The sequence below is a fragment of the Elgaria multicarinata genome, chromosome 8 (assembly GCF_023053635.1).
Source record: "Elgaria multicarinata webbii isolate HBS135686 ecotype San Diego chromosome 8, rElgMul1.1.pri, whole genome shotgun sequence".
NCBI lineage: Eukaryota > Metazoa > Chordata > Lepidosauria > Squamata > Anguidae > Elgaria > Elgaria multicarinata.
This window is the reverse complement of record NC_086178.1, coordinates 47,975,698-48,003,296: the sequence shown is the minus strand read 5'-3', so window position 1 is coordinate 48,003,296 and position 27,599 is coordinate 47,975,698. Positions and strand designations below refer to the sequence as shown.

General features: G+C 40.7%; 1 protein-coding gene across 2 annotated transcripts; it reads left to right on the top strand.

The window, feature by feature from the left end:
- The first annotated feature begins 20 nt into the window (after positions 1-20).
- Positions 21-23,554, top strand: THAP4 (THAP domain containing 4). Of its 2 annotated transcripts, XM_063132272.1 has the most exons (6): positions 21-154; positions 4,914-6,064; positions 15,047-15,206; positions 17,676-17,785; positions 17,982-18,085; positions 23,253-23,554. In XM_063132272.1, the coding sequence occupies exons 1-6, from the start codon at positions 72-74 to the stop codon at positions 23,370-23,372; spliced, it is 1,728 nt and encodes a 575-aa protein (XP_062988342.1). In that variant the 5' UTR covers positions 21-71; the 3' UTR covers positions 23,373-23,554. The 2 variants fall into 2 exon arrangements, with proteins under 2 accessions (XP_062988342.1, XP_062988343.1); XM_063132273.1 differs by lacking the exons at positions 21-154; positions 4,914-6,064 and adding an exon at positions 8,030-8,146.
- The last annotated feature ends 4,045 nt before the right edge of the window (positions 23,555-27,599 follow it).

Genomic DNA, 27,599 nt, shown 5'->3' with positions numbered 1-27,599 from the left:
GTACGGATGAAGTAGGGGGCGGGGAGAGAGAGGGGGTGGGAGAGGCAGGGCCGCCCGCGCGGCCTCCAGAGATGGTGATCTGTTGCGCGGCGCTGAATTGCTCCAACCGGCAGGGCAAAGCTCCCCGGGGTCGAGCGGCCGTCTCCTTCCACAGGTAACCAGGGGGAGGGGAAGAACCGCTCGCACCTGGTAGGCGAACCGAGCCGTGCCCATCTCCTCTTCCTCGGCATAATACGGCTTCTCGCACCTTCTCCGCCGGGCAGACGGATGCAGAAGCCTCCCGTCTCCCCTCCGCTCGCAGTACTCTGACAGATTGCTGCGCCCCAAAACGACACGGGCTGCCCCTCCTCACGTACCTGGGCACACTCGCTTTTGGCCACTTGTACTCCCCCATTTGCCTCACCTCCGTCTCTCCCTGGCAGCCCGAGAAGAGCGAGCATCCCATAGACAAAAGGGACCCCCCCCCTTCATGAAACCCTTTTATCCCCCATCCTGCTACTAACGCACATCATGTCGCCTAACCGGAGTTTAATTTTAAGAGAAAGGAGCCAGAGCTGTAACTTCTCTGAAAGTCACACCTTCTTCTTCCTTGGCTGTTCGACGTCATTTCTCTGTGAGGGGAAGGCAAAGCACTCTGTACATGCTTCGTTGTATGGTGACTTTGTCTTCTTCATCTCCCCCTCCTCCCACGTTTAATGGCAGAAGTCTAGCCCAGAAAACAGGTTCTTAAGCTACGTCTGACTCAGAAATAAGCCCTGCTTTCAGGTGTGTGTGTGCCTGTATCACACACATTTCTGTCAAAGTTCTTGAAATGGAGTATATCCATTCCTTGGAGAAAACAACTTGCAGTCAGGTGGTTAGTGGATGACTTGGTGAAGCAGTGCCTTTCATAGGCAGATGCTTGCTGAGTACTGCTTTTCCTGTAGGGTGCAAGCTAGTCCTGGCTGTGCTGTTGTGAGAGACGTGGCATCCTTGCCAGCCTTTGCAATAGATGGCTTCTCTTCTGGAACTCCAAAGACAGGTAGAAGAAAAGTTCCTTTCTGTTGGCGATCCTTAAAAGAGGACAATCTCAATGATAAATAGGGATTTTCTAGCATATCCTGAAGCACACATCCTTTTTGCCCTTTTTCTACTGGAGAAATGCAACACTGTGAGCATATAAACATTTTAACAGCCTTCCTTGCCTGTCTATTAGGGCTAATTTTGATACAGTTTACATGGTGCTAGTAAGAAATGTAATTAGACCTCCTCTGACTTTGTAGTGTCCGTTATAACAAATGTGTTCACGTTCATCTTTAAACTGGGAAATGTTGCAAACAAGATAAGATGAACAAGATATGTCATGTCTGTATATTTTAACATTTTTACTTTTCTGATAACATACTAGAGAAGCTCAAGTATTGGGGGATTTGCTTTAGAGTATGATGTTAAAAAGTTTTTGATACTGCTGTTAAACTTAATTTTTGGCAAAAGCTGTGAATAATGAATCCGTGTACAAATATTCTGTAGTACCACAGTTATTCTATACCCATGCATTTAGAAAATGAAAATAGCCAAATAATGAAAGTATGGAGAGTTTGCATAACTAAATTGAGGAAATAAGTATTGTGTGAAGATGAAACTAGAAACTGTCTTGCAAGGTCCATTTAATCCAGCATTCTGCTTCCAACAACAACCAGTCAGAAGCCTCTGGTAGCTCCCAAACAGATGTTCATGCCCTGTTTTTCCCTGGCATTTGGTACTTGAAACTTAATTCCCTCTGAAGGTAGAGGTTCCATTTAGCTTTTGTGGGTAACAGCTTTTGATAAACCTGTTCTCCCATGAAGATTTGGTTTTGTTTGTTTTTTGCCTAGCACTATATCAATTCTGAATCTGCCTGTTAGTATGGGGTGTGTTATATAGTAGCCGAGGAAGCCCACTTATTTTGAATAATCTGATTTTGGGACGTTAATCATTTCACTGCAGGCAGAGACTTTGACAGGTGAATTTATTCTGTTGGTATGACCAAGCCTTGAGTCAGCAAGAATGCTGTCTTGGCAAAACTAATATTTCTAGCTGAAACTACTTTGTGCCTGTTTCTTACATATAATTTTGCCCACATATCACTTTTTCTTTTTGTGTTATAATATTTGCAGAGTTAGATATTATAAGTTGCTGTTCTGTCTGTGAAGGTGACTGAAAGTCTATATTATGTATTTTCCTGATGATGTAGGAAACTTGTGATCCTCCAGCTGTTTTGGGCTACAATTCCCATCAGTCTTAACCTAGCCAATAGTGAGGGCTTATGGGAGTCCAGGCCAAACCATCTGAAAGGTCACAAGTTGCCCCCCCCCCCCCCCGCTTTAGATGGTCCAGGAAAACCATAGAGCTGATTGCCTGATTTTAATTTCCATCTGTCCAGCATTTCTTTGGTAGTAGGGATTCCAGAGGGTAAAGCAATGGCTATAACTATGTTTTATTGTGTGGTAGAGGGAAAAGTACCACTGGACAGGTGATAGATGAGAGACAGGCTCTGGTGCTATTGAAAAGTATAAAATCTTTAATAGTTCTTTTTGTGTCAAAGGCTCGACGTTTCGTATTTTAACCAAATCCTTCTTCAGTAGCTGACGCTAGACACAGGCTGCTGTAAAACAACCTCTTCTTGTATATTAGCAAATCTTAGGCTTTTCTTTCTCCAAGGTGTTCTGTGAACGAACTGCGTTGTGCCGAAGAGTTCTTTCTCGTGTCTAGACTTGTCATCATGAGAAAGAACTCTTCGGCACAACGCAGTTCATTCACAGAATGCGTTGGAGAAAGAAAAGTCTAAGATTTGCTAATATACAAGAAGAGGTTGTTTTACAGCAGCCTGTGTCTAGCGTCAGCTCCTGAAGAAGGATTTTATTAAAATCCAAAACGTTGAGCCTTTGACACAAAAAGAACTATTAAAGATTTTATACTTTTCAATAGCACCAAAGCCTGTCTCTCGTCTATCACCCATAACTATGTTTTGTCATTTCAGACAACATGCTAAAATGTAGTTTGCAGGTTGATAGCAAATCACAACATCATTTCAGACATCATGCCAAACTATAATAGTACGACTGAATAAGCCCCACTGAACATAGTAGGATTTACTTCTGACTAAACATGCATAGGATTATACTATCACTGAGGCAAAGAAATACTTTTTTATTATCTAGCTAGTCTGCATCCAGACATCAGTTTCTGTTGTAGCTGAAGTGGTACTGAACTGGAAATGGGTGGAAAAATGAAAAGCTGCCAAGTAGCATAGGAATTTGCACAATAGTCAATCTGATATTTTTACTTGTGGTAGCTCCTGGTGATCAGTTCCCAGTGCTAGTGATTAGCTTTGGGAATTGGCATAGTCCCCATCTAGCTTGCCAGTGTGTCAAGTGTATTGAATCAGTAAACCTGACACATTAATATTGTTTATCTAGAAGTATCTTTGTGTTGGGCCAGAAATTTTGGAATATTTTATATGTTGCCTTATATCCTCTCTTTATGGTTTGAGAGAGTCCATTTCACAATGCATGTTAATGGATTAGAGAGCCTCTTTCATTGTGGACAACTTGCCAATACAGCAGAGTCAGACACAAAGTTTTTCCGTTCATCACATTTGTACTCTTAACCCTATAGTCCTGGTCAGTATCTAGCACTTAACAATGCCCATACTTAGAATTGAACAAGGGCTGAAGTGTGAGTCTGTGGCTCCACCAGCAACACTTGGTGTAACTGCAAACTCATTCCTGCCTGAACCAAGCAAAAGACTCTCTTAACTTCCTCTTTCTCAGAATGACCTTGTCAGTCTGCCCCGTGCCCATTTCTATTTGCCCACATATCATCGCTCTCTCGCTCTTGCTCTCTCTCACACACACACACACGCACACATCAATAGCTGAGGTATCTAAGTGGAGGACTCTGGAAGAGCCTCTGTTGCTATTCACACTACTTTGGCAAGGGAAGCCCTCTTGTTTGTCACTTCAGGAGAAAGCTGCTGAAGGAACATAATGTGAGATATGGGTGGTCTTTGGAATCATAGAAGATTTGGGAGCCACATACAGCTCTCAGGCCTCCTCTCTGTAGATCAGGGGTAAGCGGGAGTTTTTGACTGGTGTAATTAAGCTGTAGCACAGTTAGTTGCTAAGCCCCCATGCTTTAAAGTCTGCTGGGGAGATTGTGGGTTGTATCTATCGTTGTTCCTATTTAGAGGATACCCATTGAAATGAATGTGGCTTAAGTTTCTCTTGACTAACTGAAGTCGTATTCATTTCAAGGGACTCCTTTAAGTAGGACTAACACTGGATGCAACCCTATAATTATGGTACCCTTGCAGTCTAAATTTCAACAAGAAATTACCAGTGTTTGGACTTTATCTGTGATGACTTTACTGTTGGACTTTCACTGGTAAGCTCCTCTGGCCAGCTCTGCAGTGTGATCTTATACAGAGAAAGTTGAGTTGGAGCCCCTTGGAAATGAGTGAGTGTAACTAGCTTTGTACAAGATTGCAGCTTTAGAAGAGCTTTTGGCTGCTAAAATTTTGATTTAACTCTGCTGGTTAGGTTGCAAAGGTTGTTAGCAAGTGACTATATGATACTATATTTTAGATGTCATTAATTTTGGAGAACTGTATATTTTTATAATAAGCTGTTGCACTTGCTTTGGGTTAGTCAAAAGGTATTACGTTTTAAAAAATGCATATAGGTCCAAGGTTCAAAACCAAAATGGACCAACATCCTTGTGAAATTTTGATTTTAGAAAATGTAGTAAATGCTGTATATTTTTGTACTTGGGGAAATTATCTACCAGATTGTGTATTTCAAGTGTCTTAAGCTTAGCTCCATATATCAACTACTTTGATTTGTTTTTTTAAAAAAGGATACATTAACCTTTCCCCCTTTTATACTGTGTTAAAGGTTCCCGTTAAAGGACTCAAAGCGACTGATCCAGTGGTTAAAAGCAGTTCAGAGGGACAACTGGACTCCCACCAAGTATTCCTTTCTCTGCAGCGAGCATTTCACTAAAGACAGTTTTTCAAAACGTCTGGAAGACCAGCACCGGCTGCTCAAACCCACAGCTGTGCCAACCATTTTCCAGCTTTCGGAGAAAAGTGGGGATAGCAAGGATTATGTCAAAAGGAGGAGAAAAATAGCAAGCCAGACTCTGCAAGGAGATGGCATTCAATCAAAGGAAGGAAGTGGTGAGGTAGTTGAGAGAATCTTATCTAACCAAGACTTGATAGTGGAAGGAGCTAAAGAAATGGAGCAAGTGACTCTTCAAGCTGAAATTGGGTCAATGTCTGAGCAAGGAGAGACTTTCCAGGTCCAGCTTGAAGGCTCCCTCAGAAGGATGTTGGCAGATAACCTAGTCACAAAGGTAGCTCAGAATAAGCCAGAAAAGCATTCTGTAGAGGATTGTTCTGAAACGGTTATCCATCCTGGGAGTCTGAAAATGGATAGAAGTGGTGTATCCGAGGATGACTTCACACCTCCTGTATCTGGTGCATGCAAATTTATTGGCTCCCTTCACTCTTACAGCTTCTTCTCCAAGCACAATAGAGAGAGGTCATCTTTTCCAAAGGAGCAACTAGAAAGGAAAAGGTTGAGAAGAAGCATGGAACCAAGCTGTAGTAGCAATACTGTGGAGCAGGACACTAGTTTAATGGAAACCTCTTCTACTTCCTCTCTTACTGCTGTCCCTCAGAAACCTGCCCAAAGCATGTCTGCATCCCCTGCGGATCTTACCCCTAAACCAGCAACAGAAGCTGTTGTAGGCCAGAAGGGAGAGACTGATGCCAACCCCATGTCAATTAATGAGGTCATCATGTCTGCCTCAGGAGCCTGCAAGCTCATTGACTCCCTCCATTCATACTGCTTCTCCTCTAGGCAAAGCAAAAGTCAAGTGTGCTGTTTGAGAGAGCAGGTAGAAAAGAAGAATGGAGAGCTGAAGCAGTTGAGACAAAAGATCAGCCGCTCTGACAGCCAAGTTAGAAAGCTGAAGGAAAAACTAGATGAACTGAAGAGGATCAATTTCCCTTTCCTGAGCAATCTGCTATCCCAGGACTGTGGTTAGTATTTTCTGCACTCTCGCAGCTGAGACAAATTGATACCAGAATTTTCAGTGATTTAGTTAAATATAATATACTGTCTCCAAACACCTTTTCAAGGTAGCTTACCTATTACTTCCCTCTCTGCATTACATTATTGGGGATATAGCTCCAATTGTTGGAAAATGGAAAAATCTTGCGAACTCACATCTAATGTTATTGAAACACTCCCTCTCTTTTGTAACACACACACATACACATGTATGCACCCACACACCATGCGCCAGTGCTCTAAAATTTGGTGAAAGGGGGAGTTTGCTCTTCTTAGAACAACAGATATTGATGGGGGATGTTAAATTATTACCATTACAGCCTGCAGGCAAACGATAAATATGCCAAATTTCTTTATCTAATTTGAAAGTTGCCTAGAGATGAGGTTTATCACCTCATTTTCACCTCATTTCTCTTCTTGGTGTGTGAATGTATATGTTGATATTCACCATGCCCAAATACAGTTCAGTCACCACTTGAAATGCAACTAGAATATTGTAATTATATCTCAAATAGAATGTTTTGTAGAACTTGTTCCTCAAGCCCTAGGCATGTGGCCATTTCTTGGGTACAGGAAGCAACTTGTGCTGCTACAGTACATATTCAGTAGTATACATTTTGCGAAGACCTGGCAAACAAGGTGATCAGGCCTGTGTGCGTGCACACTCTTAAACCCTCAGAGCAATGACGGGGAAGGACCAAAACCTGCCTATCATCTTTGTCTGGGTTTGGGACCAAGTTTTCCCTTAGATTTACTTGGAACAGCCCCCTTTGACATTTATAGGAGAAAGTAAAGAAACGGTAGGCAGGCACAGTTGAGGTGGGGACAAAACTCTTTCTTTGCCTCAGATATTGGAGATACCTAAGGGGTAGGTTTTGCCCCGAACTCAATTATATTGCTACTTGCTTTCAAAGAAGTCAGTGGGAGCCATTTGACTTTAGGGGTAAAAGAGAGGGAGGCATGTTGTACTTAATACCCCTGGCCAGATCGTGTTGAAGACATTTAGAATTCATATTAAAAATGCATTCACCACCACAGGGTTATAAATTGTTGCAGTGGCCATTCTGATTTATGTAGTTTCTGAACAGTTTTTTTAAAAGATAAAAGATTTAACTGTGTTGTGTCTTCTGCTTAGAGGAGCACAGTACATATTTCTGCTTGTGAATTATGACTTGACTTATTGATTACTTTGTCTCACAAGAATAAAAGAAACAAAGGGCACAGCTGTGTGTTGGATATGTAACTTCCCCTGATAGAATACCAGTTTCCTTTGTTAGATGTCATCTGATTTGAGATACTTGGGACCTGCCTTCACCTCTCTGTAATTTTCCCCACCCCTCTCAGGTGCTCTGTTCAATATCAGAAGTCTTGCTGCTGCTCTTGCCAAGTGAAGCTCAGGGGGTGTCCACTAGAAGCCAACCTTTCTCCTGATCACCAATCTTTAAGCTAAAATATGCCAGTATTTTTGGCTCTTCCCCTTTTGTCTCGCTCACCAACAAAATTTGGGCACCAAGATTTTTTCCAAAATGCAGTTGGGCCCTCAGGCTGAAAGAGGTTCAACACCCCTGCTCTAAAGAAATGAGCAAGTTGGATTTCTCTAGGAGACTCCACTAACTTTTTAAAAAAAAAATGTTGAGGTTTACTAATTTGAAGTATAATTTTTATAACTTTCCTTCTCTTTTGCCTTTGCCTTCGATTCCAGGGCTCATAGTAGTGTAATCTAAACCTGAAGGTTTGTCTCTGCTGATTATTCTGTAAATATGTATCTCATCCTCAGTCTATGAGAGGGTAGTAGAAGCTAAAAAGAATTATTAGTCACAATAACAGTGTGTGCCACAGTTGTATGTCAATTCTGTACAATTTGCTTAAACAAAACTACAAATCCCAGAAAGCACTTCAATGACCTTTGTATGTAGTCCCAAGGTTGTTTCCTCTCTTGCCTTACTAGATTGTTTCACAGTGTTTCCTGGAGTCTAGGGAAAGATTAGTGATTTAGAGTGAGCAAGCTAAAATAATCTTACAGGATATGGCCACCAACGAAACAAATACAGGTACAGTCTAAAATTGTAAAAAAAAAAAAAGTTTTATCAAAGTACTAAGGTTTTCTGAAAGTTTAGATTTGGGTTCCATTTGAGCTCTTGTTTTGTGTCTTTTGAATGATTCTGTGGGGATCATGTGCTTGATCTTTTGTCTGTCAAGAGATGTTATTTCATCAGAGAATGGGGCAGATGCACTTGGGGACTTTCATTATTGTTCAGTTTGGGGCTGTTTGCTCATTAATTGCCCCTTGGATTGTATCTAGAATGAGAGACCTCTGCGTTTTGCCTTTCCTCCCTTGCACTTTTCAGCATAAGTAGAAGATGACAAGTAAAGTCGAAGATCCTGGATGCTTCCTGTTCAGTTCTTGATTTCTATTTGTGGTGTTGGGAATTTGGCTGACTAACACTCTATTCCATTCTCAGGAGCAGCGTACAAGTGAGTGGTCTCTTTGTGCTATTCAAGATGTACAAGCCCTACATTTTTTAGGCCTTACAGGATAGCAGTACACACACCCCATGCAACTTCTGAGGACTTAAGATGCGCTAGAACAAGATATTCAAACCATTTCTATATCTGTTACTATTCTATCGCATTTTAGTACTAAGCACAGCGTACTGTCTGCAGAGAATCTATTCAACAACATTTTAGAGGAATGGGTGTGTGAAGTTGATATCTCAACTGAAATTGTTTACACTTGTAATGTTCTTAATATGTTAATTTTTAACCATACCAATGTGTGCTGTTCTACAGATTCCCATTTCAAAAAAAAAAACCAAGTCTTTATAAAACAGTAGGAGAGATTGAGGTTATTGATAAAAGGATAAAAATTCATGTAGCCATCTTAGTCTACACAATTCACAGGTTTAATAAAATATTTCGTTAAAACCAATATATAGGTGGTACTTGAGCAGTGTTTACAATGTGATATGGGAGTTGCACAAAATTGTATTTAGCATGTACTATATAAGGCACAAAGACTGAACAAGGAGATGTGATCCTGTGTTTCCCTGTCTGTTCAATAAAGGGGGTTATTAGTCAATAACATTTTTTACTAGCTAGGCATCTTACATATTGCAATTATTTGCACTCATGTTCTTTTTTCAAATCTTTATACATGCCCAGGATGAATAATGGGTTGAATCATGATCTTAACCTTTGGGTTAACATGCTATGATGTGTCTGCCCATAGTATAAAACTACGGCCAAAAGGATACTATCTTTTTTGCAATCGAATTTTGCTTTTCAAATTGGATGTGTTGTGAGTTTGTCATAAATATACACTTGTAAAGGATTAACAGAAGCTTTGCCTGTGTTTTGAGATGAGGGGCCTTTTTCAGTTAGTGTAATAATGTATATGAGAGGACTAGCAGTGACCACTCAATCAGATTTTGTTCTAGTTTAATGATAGTACAAGTCAGCCCATGCAACAAATAATTGCAGTGTAGAGTGCATCTGTTCAGGTTTCCAACAACTCCATGTTTTTCCCCTCTCTTTTTTCTATATTTGGGAGGGAAGATCAGGGGAGAGGGCACACTTATGTCTAATCCCTGCTATTAAGATCTTTGTTTTCTCCATTGATGTCTATAGGCAACTGCCCTGGTGACACTTCAAAATAGCTTCTTGGTGTAAATCAAGAAATGGCTTATCCTAACAATAGAAAGTTCTGTTTACCCTTTTTATCTCTATGTGTCCTTTCCTTCATCCTCCATGTCCAGCCACTCCATTCCGTTCCCCCTCCCACCCAGTTGTCAGGTTTTTCCTCACAGCCTGTTCAGCATTCCATGACACTGAGTTATTGCTCTGTTTTGATGCGTAGGATTTTCCCTCAGTTAAGGTTGGTTAAGATTTTCTGTACCCCTACAAGCCTCAGAATTGCACCCATTTGTGCAAGAACGGTGTGTCTTGGGCTACAATTGCACTGCATGGCGAAATTGAACTGGTATTAGAAGGAACAAGTGGACCCAGCAACAAAATGTAATCTGGAATGTTCAAGGCCCCAGTCACTCCATTCCAAGAGTTAGCATTCTGTGCCCACTGAGCATGCTCAGTCCTTATAGGGCTGCTTTTGTTCCCCTCTCTGTTCATTCGTTCGTTCTCTCTCTCCCTCTCTTTGGGGGTGCGGAGTGGACATGGTTATGCCCAATCCCAGCTACAAAAGTATTTGATGTTTCCTCCATTGATGTCTATGGGCAGCGCTCTTCCTTCCCTGGAAACATTTAAAAATAGTTTCTCAGAGTGAATCCATAAGTGACCTATCCAGACAATTAGATGATTCTTCCTACCTTATAAGGTAGAGGTGTGTGTCTTTATCGTCCTGTTCCAACCACTCCATTTTATTTCCCCCTCCCACCCTGTTTTCCCACCTCTCACTCTCTTAACATTTCATGCCATTTCATTAGGGTGCTGGTTAGTATAGATTTTTAGCTCCCTTAGTATATATTCTTTTCTGAGGAGTTGGCTGATACCTCTGTATTGTGCGTAGGTGGGTGTAGTTTTGGCTCCAGGTCCACATACATGGGAAGCCTTGAATCAGTATTTGTATAAGTGATCATTCTAGATAACAGAGGTAACAAAAGAAGAGAAAATTGTATGAGCCTGCATTACACCCTCTCAAGGAAGTTGATTTTGAATTTCAAAGATGTTGATTTGAATTGCTGCAATATGATTTGATCCACTAGGTGGTATCAAAAAACAAGTCTTCAGCCTCTTCATTTGCAAGCTTGGTTGTTGGTATTCATCTTATGAACTGATCGATTCTTAGTTCACGAAAGCTAATGGTATAAATTTGTTAGTTCTTCAGGTGTCACAAGACTCTTTATTCTTAACTGCATGTGTTCTCCAGGGAGGAAAGATCAAACTTTTGTGAGCTTTTACTAATTTTTGAGTAGAAATGGTACCTTGCCATGACATCAACACAAATTAACACTTACAATGATAGAAAGAAAAGAGATTTCCTTGATCTAACCTTGTGAAGTGGCCTTTTTAAAATAACAGTACCAGCTATTGATCCATGGGATGATTAACTCTAAATTTATCTAATTTCCTGGAACTGTAGCCTTTCCCCACTATGTATTGGGTATATTGTATACATGCTCTTTTCATACTTTTAAATGCCCCATCAAGTAGTGTTCTTTAAGGTGTACAAATGAAATACCTGTACTGAAATTTACTTTGCTACGTATTTCAGAGTGACTGACATTCACACAAGGATTTTAAATCCTTTTTCAACACCTTTTACTTATGATATAGCATGGTTGATGTCCAGGGCCACCACAGGTTTGATGGAGCTCTATGTAAAGTGTCCTCAAGACATAGCCACCCAGCACCAGAAAAAAAATACTTAAGGGGATCCAGGGCTGATGCCAGCCCTGTAAATGTTTTTTGGGGAAATTTAAATTTTGATTACTTGGTCTTCATCCAGATTTTCTGTACGTGATTTAAAAAAATGCCACGGAACTGTAGAAAATAGGTGTGACAGCATAATCATAAATTGCAATATTTAGTAGCGATAAACCACTCTCTTCATAACTTTACACTAAAGTTTTCATTGATATCCTGGCTGTTTTCATTGATATCCTCAACATCTGTTGCCATGTTCCCAGAACTTTATCTAGTGGGTTTATTAAAGCGTATAGCCAGAGTTTCTCTATTGTACTATAGATATGTAGCTTCACCAGGGAAGTGCTCTGAAAAAAGGCCATATTTGCCATACCAACATCTAGATAAAATTTGCATCATAATCAAGAATGAGAACATCCAATGCTACTAGGATTTAATTAAGAATAATGGAAGGCAGGTGTTCATGCAGAATCTCATTATGTCAGTATTTCATATTGGTAATAAAACCATTGATGTTTTGATCTATAATCTTCCTTTTTCCTATTAAAATATCCATCACTCACCTTTATAGTCCTGGTTCACGCATAACAGCAGCATTTGATGGCAAATCATGGATTAATTAATTAGCCGACGATCATAGAATTGAAGAGTTGAAAGGGGCCTATAAGGCCCATCAAGTCAAAACCCCTGTTCAATGCAGGAATCCACCTTAAAGTATATGGGAATGCTTTAAGGGAATGGGAATGATTTGCGGGAATGTGCACTGCACACAAGTTGCTTCCAATTTATTTACTTTTATTTATTTATTTGTTTATTTATTACATTTTTATACGGTTCATAAAAATTAAAACCATAATAAAACAACCAACAGGTTAAAAGCACAAATACAAAATACAGTATAAAAAGCACAACCAGGATAAAACCACGCAGCAAAATTGATATAAGATTAAAATACAGAGTTAGAACAGTAAAATTTAAATTTAAGTTAAAATTAAGTGTTAAAATACTGAGAGAATAAAAAGGTCTTCAGCTGGCAATGAAAGGAGTACAGTGTAGGCGCTAGGCAGACCTCTCTGGGGAGCTCATTCCACAACCGGGGTGCCACAGCGGAGAAAGCCCTCCTCCTAGTAGCCACCTGCCTCACTTCCTTTGGCAGGGGCTCACGGAGAAGGGTCCCTGTAGATGATCTTAAGGTCCGGGCAGGTACATATGGGAGGAGGCGTTCCTTCAAATAACCTGGCCCTAAACCGTTTAGGGCTTTAAATGTCAATACCAGCACTTTGAATTGGGCCCGGACCTGGACTGGCAGCCAATGAAGTTGTAAAAGGACTAGCCTAATGTGATCTCACCGGCCAGTCCCTGTTAGTAAACGGGCTGCCCTGTTTTGTACCAGCTGAAGCTTCTGGACCATTTTCAAAGGCAGCCCTTTTGCATCAACAGCCTATGAACTGTTAGCATGCTGATCAAACCCTGACACTTTGGGTTATTCCTGGGTTAAACAATGGGTTAACTTTTTGAACCCCAGTGGTGGTAGGTGACATGACTGGAACCAAAACAGGCCCACTGAAAAACATGGAGAAAACATGAGCAGGATCTTTCATTCAGTAACCAGGTTCGCACATAATGCTAGCCCATGGATTAATTTGAGATGATCAAACAGGCCATGGTTTGTTTTCTCATTCCCTGGGTTGTTTATTTCCCACCTCCTTCAGCTGCTCCCTCCATATATTCCAAAATCCTTTGCAGTGCTGTAGTATGGGCATGTAGAGTAGCTGGGTGTTATATGTAAACCGCCCAGAGAGCTTCGGCTATGGGGCGATATATAAATTTAATAAATAAATTGGGTGGGTTTTTTACCATTTTTGCCTGCCACCTTTGTAGCCTTGCAAAACAACCTACATGGGTTCATATGTAATAACTCATAATTTAAACAATCCAGAGTTCACAACCCAGCAACCTACCATAAATTCTCTTTCACTTAAATAACCATGGGTTAGCATTGTGAGCTAATACCAAACAATGGTTTGGCATTTATATCTGACCTAGTCCCTTGAGTAGAGGCTGAATGTAGCATGCCTTATCGGGTCTCTAAAGTGTGATTACAACTTCCTTTGGTTCCACTGGCCAACTCCTGCCATGATTAAGAGGAGAGGCTTATGTAATTTAAATCTACCTACTAGCAATTTAAGTATATTGCCTCCTGTCTGTGGCAATAGAGAACAATGGTTCTTTCTGTCTAACAACATTTTTTGTATTTGAAGATGATTATCAAGCCTGTCCTTAATTCCTCTAGACTAAATGTACCCAGTTCTTTGGCATATGGCATACTTTCCGCATACTTTATTGTCTTTATGAATCCCTTCTGAATGGAATCAGATCTTTTCACAATGCCTAGAATAAAGGACACACAAGCTTGCTTCTGACTTTGCTGAATATGACCATAGGAAAGCTGTCTTATATGAGCCAGACAATTGGTCCATCTAGCCCAGTATTGCCAACGCTGACTGGCAGTGGCTTTCCACAGTTTCAGGTAGGGTTTTTTCTAGCTCTACCTGGAGATGCGGGGAATTGAACCTGGGACCTTCTACATGCCTAGGAGGTGCCCTGCCCCTCCCTTTCAACTCTCATTGAGCCTAATAGAAAGTGTAAGTACATGGGGTCTTTTGCAAACAATGTGATGGGGGATGGTCCATGGACTCTAAGAATTTTTAGGCCAGCATATAGTGCTTATTTATTTTTCACTGATGATGATGATAATGAGCTCAGATTGCCGATCAAATTCATCATTAATAAAGGGCTAAACTACACCTTACTTGAGAATTCTAGGATCAGATCTCCTGACAGTTTTGGGGGTCTTTATTTAAAAGCGGTGTCAAAGGTGAGGCTCCAAATCTGATCGGAACAGCAACATTTGGTGGGTGGGGTTTGACCCTTTCCCCAGTGCTGTTTTCTCGACCGAAACCCCTCTACCCCCATTCCCCCTCTAAACACGTCTGTTACTCCTATTTCGGGAAATGCTGTACCTGTATTATTTCCCATTCAACAGTGAAAACATTAGGGAGTTGTTTTGTAATTTGGATTGGGGGGAAAGGATCCAGGATAAAGGTCCAAATACCCCCTTCCCCAGCTCCAGTCTGCAGCTTGGTTCTGAGTAGGTAAAAAGTGGACTAAGAGTCAATGTGCAGCTGTCTGGTCAAAAGAATACTCTTATGTTCCTACCCTAGTTTGTGATACAGGAATTTTATTTTGTTTGTTTCACATTTTTAACTTATCTCATCCCAAAGCTTGTATGTGAGCAAAGATAAGTGAAAAACACACATATACATACGTGTGTGGAAGTGTGTGTATATGTAACAAGTATATGGTGGCGAATTAAAATTGTATTAAAACAGCTAAATTGCACATTGTCAGAACATCCAATACTGCTACTGACAACCATGGATACCAAATGCTAACACAAAATGGTTTGACATAAGGCCCAAAATGGTTTGACATAAGGCTCTGGTAAAATCTAATTTTAGTTGTCAAAATTTGGCGCAGTTTGATATTCTCAAGTCTCTGTCTTTCTGTAGAAACCCCGCAGTTGAATCCTGTGATTAAACCTCTCTCCTGGATGCTGGGCACCTGGCTGTCGGACCCACCAGGAGAAGGTACCTTCCCTACAATGAAGCCCTTTGAATACCTCGAAGAAGTGCACATCTCTCATGTGGGGCAGCCCATGCTGAATTTCTCGTGAGTTTCCTTATTTTGGAGCTCTTTTTGAGATGGCTATGCCTTAATTCCCTATGTAATTTATCAGATGACACTGCCTGAATTGTCTGTTTATTCTAAATTGCTTCACTGCCTGCCTGTCTAGATATCAGCGAGATGAAAACTAAAAATCAATTAAAACATAACATTAATAAAGTCAGTACAGTAGAATTTAAAACACATTTCAGAAACAAACTCCCTAAGCTAGCTGTCTTTTTTGGCTGCAACTAAGCAGCCAAACAACCGTTGCCACACAGGCCAGGACTAATTTAGTTGTCTTTGTTAGCAGTGTAGTTAGATGTAAGTATTTAAAGGCCTCCCAGTTACTGCCTTCCAATTAAATCTTGAACATAACTGGGAGGCAATATCCTCCAGGTACCCACCAGTAATTCTAGTCCACGATATCCAAACCTGGGTTCCCAGGAGGTTCAAGAAACTGAACAGACAAATCAATATTTTAAAAGCCCTTAATAGTCTTGCTTTTTCCCCTGCTTCCCATTCCTTCCTTCCCAGAAGCAAAAAAAATTACTATAATAATAATAATTATAATATATTTATTTATTACCCGATTCTCCCTCTGGATTGAGGTGGGGAACACCAACACAATATTATACTATGCATTTTAAGCAGGCTAGTTGTTGTTGTTTTTTAAAAAAAATAGCTTTCTACCAAACAAATTGATAACAGGGTAACCCATCCTTCATCAGCCTGCTTCCTTGCCTGCATGGAATTCCAGGTGAGCTGTTAAATACAAATCTATCATGGCAACAATGGCTGTAGGTTGGATTTGGGAACAGCAACATGGAACAACTGAGGTTGTATGTCTGTTGGGGGAGAGTGCTGGTGGGGGCGGGGGTGTGATACAGGAGGTTGGGTTTGAAAGATTAATTGGGGCCTTCCTGGTAGCTTGAGGAAAGGATGTTTTTCCAGAGCCAAGCAAGAGTGGACATGAACAAAAGTGTGATATATTTCCCTCTAAGCCTTTCAAAGTATTTATGAAATATGATTAGTTTTCCAGTTCTTTTGACATGTGGTGTGTTGACAGACATTTATTTACCTATAAACAGAAAAGGAAATATAATATTGTTTTATGTTTTGGGGTTTTTTTGTGTGTGGAGAGACATTTACCTACAAACAGAAAAGGAAATATAATACTGTTTTATGTTTTTTTGGGGGGATTCTTAGAATTTTGTGCAGTGGAGTATAATGTATTTAAAATTGCAGAGAAGGTTGGAAGGGTGTTATTGCTGTGTAGGTGTACAAACATCTCCCTGATTATCCCACTTATACATGGAACTATTTTCTCAAAGCTGTTTGTTTTTACTCCTAGCTGTGTGTTACAAAAACTAATTTGTAGTCTTTAAAAAGCAATCAATTCAATGTGCTTTGGAATGCACTCTGCAACATGACTGTGCTACATCTTTAGGTCTTTCTGATAAACTGCTCATGGATTTTTCATTCATGGGAAAATGTTTAAGTCCTGTAGACCAGGGGTGGGCAGAAGGTAGATCTCCAGAAGTTTGGGACTTTAACTCCCAGAAGCCCTTGCCAGCATGACCAATGGTGAGGAATACTGAGAGTTGAAGTCCAAAACATCTGGCGATTTACTTTCTGCCCACCCCCTACTGTAAACTGGCTTGAAGGGGGAAGATGGTAAACTAGCTTGAAGGGGAAGATGGGTTTTAAATTATTTTCCTATCTCCTTAGGGAGCAACCACTCTGGCTTTATATAGTTTGGAAGAAATGCAGTGTAGGAACCTGTTCTCTCTATCCCCTGGTGTTTGTACAGTTTTGTACTACCTAGCTTGATGAAGAGTTCTGGAGAACTCAAAAGCTTGCACAATTTTTTGTGGCATTTTAGCTGGTCCTAGTAAAGGGACTGCCTAATTGAGCATTTTGATTTTTTTTCCCCTCATGGACCAGCATGGCTTACTGTTTTTTTGTTTTTATCTTACATGTACCAGATGGAATAAGAAAGCATGGGAGAAAGCATGCGTTTCTGCCCAGAAGGCATTTGGATCAAATGTGTCGAACCACCATATTCTGCTAGTTTTATAGATTTAAAACTGGATAAGATGGTCTAGAAAGATTTCAGTAAAGAAATCTGCGAAAATGGGGGTTTTTGTGTCCAGGAAAAAAGGCGCTACCATTACTCTGCAGTGTCTGTTACAGCTCAGTATTCCTGTAGCGTAACTGTTACTTGTCAGAATATCTTGTCAAAATATCTGTCAAGTAACTTATGGGACAGGCAAACATGCAGTACTTAGCCAAAAGAACAGTCCTAAGTTCCAGGAATAGAAAAGTTTTTCCAAGACTCTATCTGTCTTTAGTCATGGCAACAACATTCCTACACGTGCTTGAGCTTCTTAGATGGAGTGGAGTGAGTTCTAGTTTTTGTGAACAATTTGTTTATAGAGTCATGGTAATATCAGTATCTTCATATCCTTACAGATTCAACGCCTTCCATCCAGACACCAGAAAACCAATGCATCGAGAATGTGGATTTATCCGCATCAAACCAGACACTAACAAGGTGGCCTTCATCAGTGCTCAGAACACAGGTACTAACCCAATTATATTATTCTGTGTGTGTGTTTAAACCTGGCTTTTCTAAGAGTGGGCAGAAAGTACTTTGTTGCCCTACCTCCTTTTGTGTTATAGACCAATAATGGGTGTGTGTGGGTGTGGGTGTGTGGGTGTGGGTGATATATGGGAACTGCGTACAATTTTGTGAATTGTAATCTCTTCTTGATCCAGGTTTGGTAGAGGTGGAGGAGGGAGAGGTAAATGGCCAGGAGCTTTCTATAGCTTCCCACTCTGTAGCAAGGATCTCGTTTGCCAAGAAACCCCATGTAGAACAAGTGAGTATGCTTAAGCATAATTTAGCTGATAATTATGACAAATGGTCTAGCTTGTTGATAAACTGTACAAATACATACTCAGCGTCCTGTTGCCTATGCAAAGAATTCTATGAGTTAATTCTTTTCTTTCATAAATTATCATCGAAAGTTATCTGAAATAATGCAATACAACTTACCTAGAGATGGCATTTCCACCATTTAATCCCCCATGTGATTATTCCTCAGAAAAACTTATGGTTTGGGCCAACTCAAAGGTTCTATACATTTGTGGCTATTATTATAAACAATGGGCAGAATCCAGTGGAGCACAAATGTCTCCGGTGATTCCCTTGAACATCACTGATTCCCATCTGCAAGATTCAGCACTTCCGGAATAACTAGAAACGAGTGAAAACCCTCATTTCCGGAACAGGGGAGGTTGGTGAAGCTCACATAAAGGAGCTCTGCTGACCTGTCTCAATCGAAAAAGCGCTAAACAGCTGTTCTGCAAGCGGTGGGTCCTGCTCAGGCGACGGAATTGGCAGGACCCACCAATTGCACAACAGTATAGGGCATGTGTGCAAGGGAATCAGCGGAGGCATAAGCACCCTTTTGGATGATGCCCAATGAAGTGGCTCTGTACTTTACATACATGGTTTGTTTCAGAAGCAGGGGATTGATTATATGCCAAATAACAAAGCTACAGTGGCTGTTTTTGTTTTTAAATTTCATAACCTCAACAAATTATCTGTTTGTTTTTTGCAATTTGATAATGAATAATATCCGAGGTTTGGACTGTGAAGAAAACGTTCTCTCATTTTTTTTTAAGCCAATCCAAACAATAAATTAGGTTCACTGCTTTAGTGCATTATGAAAATACAAGTTAGTTGTTCGCTCTTCATCATTAATGGCTGTTTATGGATATGACTATTGCTTCCTTAGACAGACTTTTACTTTTATCCATGTGCCTGTTCATAGTTTTTGTAAACTTTGGTTTGGCTTTGTCTTATTTGGAAGGAGGTGTATCCTCTAATACTTGTACATTTTATAAAGCAGATAAAGTAGTTTAGGATAATCTACCTTACAAAAGGTCTAGTAAGGGATACTGAAAAAATGTATGTGAAGTACTTTCAACACTTGAAAACTATATAAATGTTATTGAAGTGATATTGTTTTATTTTAAGTTATCTTCATCCAGTTTACAGATCTTGAGTTATTGTAATATAGATTTACACATGAAGACAATATACATAAACTCATTTCTACCAAAATATAACAAAGAAGTTAGTACAATGTCAAAAAATGTATGTCTAAACAAAGTTTATTGTATATATTAACAATAGCAGATGAGGAATGTGACATCCATATTTCAAGGGAGAAATTAAAGACTTAGCACATTAGCTAAGTACTTGGTTTCATTCAGTTCTAACCTAGAAGTTCAAAAGAGACATCAATGTAGGAGATGCATATTCAATAAGATTGTATCTAAATTGCGGGAAATGTATTGATTTCAAGAAGCCTAAGCACATTAGCTGTGTTTGGGTCCGATTTCTGTTGGCACTCTCCCCTGTGTTCTCTGTTAGAAGGAGTGATGATAGTAGCCTTGTCTCATGCATTTATATAGACCCCTGTTCAGATGACACACTAAGCCATGGTTAGGCCACTAACCCTCTTGCAGAAAATGGTTCACACGACACTCTGAGCCATCATTCTGCAGTTCTTATCTTTATCTCTCCTACCAAGGGCTTAATGGCCCCAAATTTAAAATGGCACTGATCCCACAACAGTATGAAATGTAGGAAGTTTGGTTTCTGCTTTGTGGTTACTCATACACATGCAGGACCTTTTTGTCTTCCTTCTTACCAAATGAATATATTTGCTCTGCTAGCCTCTCTAATGAGGAGACCAAAGATTACCTGGTGAAGAATAATACTTTAGACCTTAAGCATTGCTACCAGCTGGCAAAACCTTTTACTAAAAGAGTCATATGCTTTTCAGAAATCTAAATAACCTGAAGAGGGATGGATGGATGCAGGGGGGAAAAAGGAGAGGAAAAATCTCATGAATGGAATGCTAGCAAGAATTCGGAAAATTTCATAAAAGGGTGAAATTCTTACTTGTTCATGCTTGTCTGCAAGGCGTGTCTAGAGCCAAACACATCAAGAGAATGAAATTAAGCATGCAAGAAAAATATTGAGGATTCTGAGGGGTATTGTTTTTGACCTCTGGTGATTCTGGAATCTGCAAAACCTATTGAGAATTGATGAGATTGCTTATATGTGCATCCATCTAACAATCATTCAACATAGTATTCAAAAAAACTATAATGAGGCCAGGCATTGTGAAACAACTTAGTAAGTATACAATATTTAGATGGCCATTCAAAAAAGATAGTAGCCTATGTTCCCCAGATGTCCCAAATGACCTCGTGCATACTGGCCCCTCACACTGCGTATTTTTTTTTTGCTGTTGCCTCCCCACAATCCCAGAATACACAAAGATACTTTTAATATCTATTAAGATCCTATGTGTTCAGCCTTCCACACTTAAGAGATGATTTACAAACATTTCCATCCTCTTATATCCCTGTTGCTTATAACTGTCAGTTCCATCATGCTAAAATATTTTTGTATATTTTGTACCATAAAGCTAATTTAATTTATCAAGACTTTTAATCTGTGTTATGTAAGCAGCCTGGTTCAGCAGCTATGGCCTCTCCTAGACAGGGATAGCTTGGTCACTGTGGTACAGGCATTAGTAAAACTCAAGGCTGGATTACTGCAATGCACTCTGTGTGAGGTTGCCTTTAAAGCTGTTCCAGAAGCTTGTCCCTCTTTATAAATCTTTAAGATACACCACACAAAATAAATCCATGCTAAAATTAGATAAACTTCCCATAAGGGTGAATGTGCTAAAATCTGCCCAAACCCCACAACAAAGGCAGCACCACATTTTCAGAGGTTGCTTTCAAAATATGTTATCTGTAAAGCATGGTACATACCAGTGTGTGAAAGGGTTATTGTACTAAATAGCCTGATAAATCAAGAACATTCTAATCTTAATCCATTGCTAACACTGCAATAAATAACAAGCTTCTCTGTAGTGGCAGCGGTTTGTTTATATCCTGTTACATCCCAAAGGCTTTGAGTGGCTTACATAAATATTTTTTAAAATGACATTTAAAAAATCTCGTTCTTGCTGAGTGGAAATGGATTCCCAACATCCCTTCTTCCTCCAACTGGTGACAGGGGCCTTTTCCATCAAGGACTTCTAGAGACGCTAGTCAGCTGACCCTTTCTGTTCTTAATGGGTGAGTGGGAGAAGGGAGCTGACTTCAGGACCTGTCCGTCTTCTGGCCCATAGACTCTGCTGGTGCTGAGCTGATTTTCCTATAGCTGGGAGGGAGAAGGGGGGAGAAGCATCCCAGTATCTCCTTGTCCTTGTCTCTGCAGCCACAAAGCAGTTTAACAATTTTTGCTCTAGTATTCCTGGGCACTTAATTAAAAATTGCAGTTTTCAGGAGTTTGTTTTAAAAAGGGGAAATGTATTTTGTTCCATAGAGACCTCTTCATACATAGATAAGAAATAAATCTTACTGATGAGCCTCGTGCTTCTTCACAATATTTGGTGTAAAATAACTGCTCCATTACCTTTAGGGCGCAATCTTATGGGCTTGGAAGAGTGTCCCGGAGAACATAGGATTTTTCAGAGTCCCCCTCCCCAGGCTGTAGACTTTGCTATGACCTCAGAAGGGGGGCTCTGTGTTCTGCTTCCTCCTCTACCCCCCCCTTCGCATCTTGCAGCTGCTGCAGAAAGAACTGCAGTGGCTGCTTCCCAAAATCACCAATGTAACCTGAGGAGAGGAAAAATGGGGGCGTTCCTGTAGGCAGGGAGGGGAATGAGGAGGAGAAGCCAGGATATGTTCTATCCTGTGGTCTCCCCAGCCCCACTAGACAGCCTCAGAGGCCATTTTCGCCCGTGCATCCTCCTTTTAATTCCCCCTCCCCTAGACAGTTTCAGAGGCCCATCTAGTGGAAAATCTCTTCTCCCATCCCGCAAGCAGTAGCAGCCCAGACCAGGAATCTTGAAAGCCTCTGAGTTTGGAGGCTTCCATCTAGTGGGCAGTGGCCCAATAGGACTGTGCCCTTAATTGGGTTGTATTCTGTATTAGCCTAACTTAAGCCCTGTTCATTTCAATGGGTCTGCTCTAAGTAGGACTAAGACTGAATACTACCATAAGAGGTTTTTTTCCCTGTTTTGATTGCTCTAAAAAAATAAAATGGTAAATAATTCTTTCTGCTGTTCTTTTGAACAGTTCCATTCAACAACCTTTGTCAGTGTTTCTTGGGCTGGGTTCCTGCAATCCCGGATATTTAATTTCCACGCTTTTTTAAGAATGATGGTAACTATGGTAAAAGGGCAAAGGACACTGATGAACATACACAAAACCTTGGATTGTGTGCAGAAATCTTTTACTGAAAGATGTGGAAAGGCCTCGCTGCAGACCAGTGCCAAGATGTACTCTAATTACATTGCCTTGTTGAGTGACCATGAGCTGCTTGATACAAGAGCCTGTGTGTCCAAAGCTACTGAATCTTAACATGTTTTCTGCACCCTCTCCTGTGAGAGAACGTAAATCCAATTCTCCACTGAGTTTATTTTTTATGACTATTATAGCATTGTAATTCCCTGTTTTTGGATTTTCGTACTCGGTTTAAATATGTCTTGACACATTAGAAGCAGGAGTAGTTTTCGGAGGGGACACAATGCCCAGTAGAGAGATCACAACTATTTGTCAGTGTATTTGTTTTCTTTTACTGTTTGGCATGTGTGTTGTTTTCCATTTCCAGTCCTGTTGCAAAGTTGAATCATCTCTATTTTGAAGCATGTATTCAGGCTCTTCCACTCTAGGCCAGCTCTTCACAGAGCAGGAACAATATAACACACACACCCTTTATTTTAGCAGTTTACCGTTTACTGATTTATACAGTATATTTTAGCAAAAAGGTGGATTTGAACAAGCTTTAATATTTTGCTCATGGAATTTTGCAAAGATGCCCAACTTGCTTCCCAGTCCTGAGGAAACAGATTTATTCAAGCCCTTTCATCACAGTTTTCTTTGTTGTTTGAATTCTTGAATTAGAAACAGGATCAAATACTGAGCCATGTGTTTTCTATTCTCCCTTAGATTACTAGAAAATTCAGGCTCAATTCCGACGGAAAACTAGAACAGACGGTCTCCATGGCAACCACTACACAGCCAATGACTCAGCACCTCCACGTTACCTACAAGAAAGTGACTCCTTAAAACAAAGAATGGTTTCAGCACAGAAGCATGGTGGCCTGTGTGGAGAGCTAGGATGCAAAACACAGTGACTTTACATATCTGGCAGAATTTGCAATTGCTGAAGGATTTTATTCTGACGTTTCTGTAATGGTAAACCTAAAAAGAAATAACCCTAATGCCAATAAAAAAGTCTTTATTTTTAAGGGTGTGGCTTTGAATGGTATTATGATGCATTAGAAATAACTTGGTCACTCATTAATGAAGCTTCCAGAGTTTATTCTTTCCATTGTGTGGAGTCTTTGACTCACGCACTCAGTCTTTGAGTTTCCCTTTTGGTGATTCCAGTGGTTTGCAAATAATATAAATGGTTGTGGAATTCCCTAATTAAATGCAGGCTAAAACTCGAACCTGTTAATAACTGTATGAAACTCGCAGGCTAGAACAACAAAAATCTTTCAAGTCTTCAGCCATCCCCAGAAAGATGCTGTCTCTTCTTATTTGCTAATTCCTTGGGTCATGATGAGAACTCAGAATATACATTAGTTATATAACCAAAGTTCTGTAGAATACAAACAATCAGTTAAAGTTCTTTCCTCTAGGGTTTTGTGGTGGCAATATGCACCTGAGACAACGATGGTGATAAAAACCGCAGCGCCAGTGTAACACAATATCAAAAATATTCTCACAGTTGGGGGGAAACCGTTTGATAAATATCAGACAACTTGCAATAATGGACAGATTTATGCTACATTTTGTTTCTTTGTTACATTTATACTCCGCCTTTCCATAACGAACACCCAAAGCAGGTGGCAACTACAGAATCCACAATAGAAATATAACCAATCCACATAATAAGTAATATCACAATGAAGCAACATAAAAATCAGGTAAGTTTCATAATGTCCCTTTTCCTCACCATTGTTCCCTATAAGTGTGTTCCCTTTCCCTTCTCCCCCCACTTCCCAGCCAGAAAAAAAACTTTGATCAAAGATGGTAATTCACTATCCCTGACAAATTTTTCTAACTGCTTTGAGAGGGAAATGTTTGTGACCTTGTACAGTACTGAGGACCTCACAATACCATCTCAAGGTCACTTTCTTCCTCTCCCCCTCCTCCCCTTTTGGCTTACCAAATCAAATATGTACAAGAGGAGGAAATGCAGGGGAAACTAAAATGAAATATATCAAGGAGTACTAGTATAAAGGCAAACACTCAGTTTATTCCCTATGTGTGTATTTTTAAGCTGTTGGTTCTGGAAACTAAGCATAACGCTCACCAAAATAACTGCTGATTCATAGTTGATGCACCGTTTATTAAATACCATGTACCAACAAGCTTGAAGCGGAACAAGGCCCTTAGGCGGAGGGAGGTGACTTTTAAATCAGATTGATCCATCTCTAAAGTCTAGCAGATTATAAATTGTTAGGATTTTGAATTTGCATATCTATTGCCTTGTTTCCAATTGTCCCACCAACTGAAAGTGTTCAGCTATCTAATCTGCAATATAGATGAGCAGATAGTCTGGTCAACCACATACCCCTTGTCCCCTATTAATAGCCTTTTGTAACATCAGGAGTGATTCTGGTGAAAGCAGTCTGATTTGGAGGCAAATTCATATGCTGAACTGAAATATGAGATTGAGTTGCATTACAGCTGCCCATGCAGTGTGTCTCTGCGATTGCCTTAAATGCAGCTCACACATACGCACCTACTACAGAGCTTCTACAAGTGGGCTATAGTAGCATGGTAAATGTGGAATATATTCCCAGCAGGGCACAGCCGCATGTTCACTCAATATGTCCAGGTGTGGGTCAACTCTAATCTACATTTTTGCTTCTGCATATTAGTTTGATCAGATGAACTCACCACTGCCTCTGCCCTGCTCAGGCTCTGAGGTATCATACCTCTTGAATGAAATAAAATCCTTAAGAATGAATGCCAGCAGAATTGAGCAGTTGCCAAGGGGGAAAACCTTTTTGTGCTGGTTGATCCAGTTACTCTTTCGTGACCATCAGCAGGAATAGTAGACCTGCTAGTGCCCATGTGCACCAGATGGTTAATGGAGTCTGTTATACTGAAGTATCCCTCCATATGCTTTGCAAAATTACATACTTGTACCCAGCAGTGTAGATTAGTTCTGACTAACCTGCATATGGGATGAACATGTGAAACCTCAGGAAAACGGTACTACAACATTCTTGATTAGAAATGTCTTAACGTGTTTTTTTAATGAGTTGGAAATTTAAATTTCCTCTAGACCTTGAACTTCATTTCTCTACCCTTCACCCCCATTTCTTATAGTGGGTGATTCATTCCTACACAGGAAACTATTAACAATGACAAATGATTACTGCCGTTTCTTTTAATGAACAGGAAATGTCAGTATATTTCATTATGCCTGCTTGAAAGCCAAGTAGGCTTAATGGGGGCTAGCAGCCAGTGGTTGGAGAAAGGATGCTGAGGTGATACTGAACTGCAGTAATAAATCTTTGTGAACATTTTAAAATGTTGGGGCCAAGCTAAATGTGACTGGATCTCTTGATGTCTTTTCCTTTTCTTAAAAACAGTGGTAGGACCCACTGATTTGAATTGGCAGGGCTTAGCTTGGGGGAGGGGAGATTTCTTTCAGCCCAAGGGATGAATAAAATTTTGGAGATGCTCTCAGGCCACATTCTAGTAGTGGGTGGGACCAAAAATATGGTTGGGGAGGAAACCACCTCAGCAAATTGTAGCTTAAAGCTCTTACATACCAGGAACTAAGCCTTAGTGGCTTTTCAGCCTTTTGGAATGGAGAAAAACTGTACAGAGGCCAAGAAATCACCAAATAAATGATCAGTGGTGGTGGAGACAAGGAAGTAGTTCTGTTTGGTCTGCAAGTTTTCTTCTCTGGCTAACAGCAACCATGTGTGTGAGTTCAATAAAAAAAGATTGCATGGAGGAAAGGGTTAACCCATTCCCATCTAAATCCACTCTTTGCCCCATAGCTGCTTTTAGGAAAAAAGAAATGGACAAGAGACCCAGTCACTGCTCTCCTGTAGTTTTGGTCCTTACAATAAAATAAAGAGTGCTTAATGTAGTTGGGTCCAATCAGTGTTCCATCGAAGGAGATTGTGCGTGTCTGTCCTCTCTTCACCTGCTGTATACAGTTGTACCTAATAAGAGTCATGGCTCAACTGCAGCTCTTTTTTACCTAGTTGCGTTGGCTTAAAAGGGGCCCCCCATGGGTGGTCCAGTGAAGAGCATTTTGATTGACTCTGGATATTCCAAGTTCCTTCTCAGACCTTGCTAGGCCGCTCTACTTCCATAGCCCATCTGGAAAGCAGAAGCACTGGGTGTTTTTTCTCTCTTTGGTGACAAATTATATGTGATGCTGAATCATGTGTAACTGAGATCCCCCTGCCGCAATCATGAAATCTTAAGTGGAAAGGAGTGGTGGAAAGAAATTTGATATCTGAGTCTTCTCTCTTCTTGCAGTTTTTCGGATGAAAATGGAATGCCCCCTTAGCTCCCTGGTCCTTACTGCAAGGCCCACAGGGCACTGGTGGCTTGCATAAGCTCTTCCTTCCCACATCTCTCTCCCCCTGCTTGACTTGACAGGAGCATTAGGTGGGGTGAGTCTCCTACTCCCCACCAGCAGAACCTGCTCTCGCTGTGCTCTTTCCCTTTGCTGCTGCCACCACCACTGCAGCCACTGCCATGTTTCCCACCACCCCCTACCTACCTATCCACCCTGTTGCCGCCACCCAGTCTGCACATCACCTCAGAGTGAGCTACCAGGCAGTCAAGCTCTGTGAAGAGCTGCATCAGCCAGAGAAACTCTTCAGAGAGGTGGCTACGGCCCAAATGCCTGTCTCTGAGGGGTTCTTCCTTAGAGCCAGGCTTGGTCTGGTTCAGCCAACACGCTAAACCATTGTGTTTAACCACAAAATGGTTAAGGGAATGCAATGCAGGAGGGACGGAGGCTGGGGGCAGGAGGGAGACAGAAATGGTCAGTGGGCAGGCAAGATAGAAGGGAGACAGACCTGGCAGGGAGGGAACGGGGGGGGGCAGTGGTTCTCACACATTTCCCCACCCCCTAAAGTAGTTCCACTTGAAAAACCATGGAGTCCATTCCTCTGCTTTTTGCTGCGTGATTCATGGGGAACCTGTATCTTTTCTCCTTCCCTTGAAAAAGAATAAAAGTGTTTGGGGAGGCAGTTTGCAGCAACTTCCAGAAAACCAAACTGCAGCAAGTGAAAGTTTTAATCA

Excerpts from the sequence above, each read along its gene's own strand:
- THAP4 (XM_063132272.1), top strand. The coding sequence starts at position 72 with ATGGTGATCTGTTGCGCGGCGCTGAATTGCTCCAACCGGCAGGGCAAA. Across the intron at positions 6,065-15,046 it reads TCTGCTATCCCAGGACTGTG|AAACCCCGCAGTTGAATCCT; the intron begins GTTAGTATTTTC and ends GTCTTTCTGTAG. Across the intron at positions 18,086-23,252 it reads AGAAACCCCATGTAGAACAA|ATTACTAGAAAATTCAGGCT; the intron begins GTGAGTATGCTT and ends ATTCTCCCTTAG.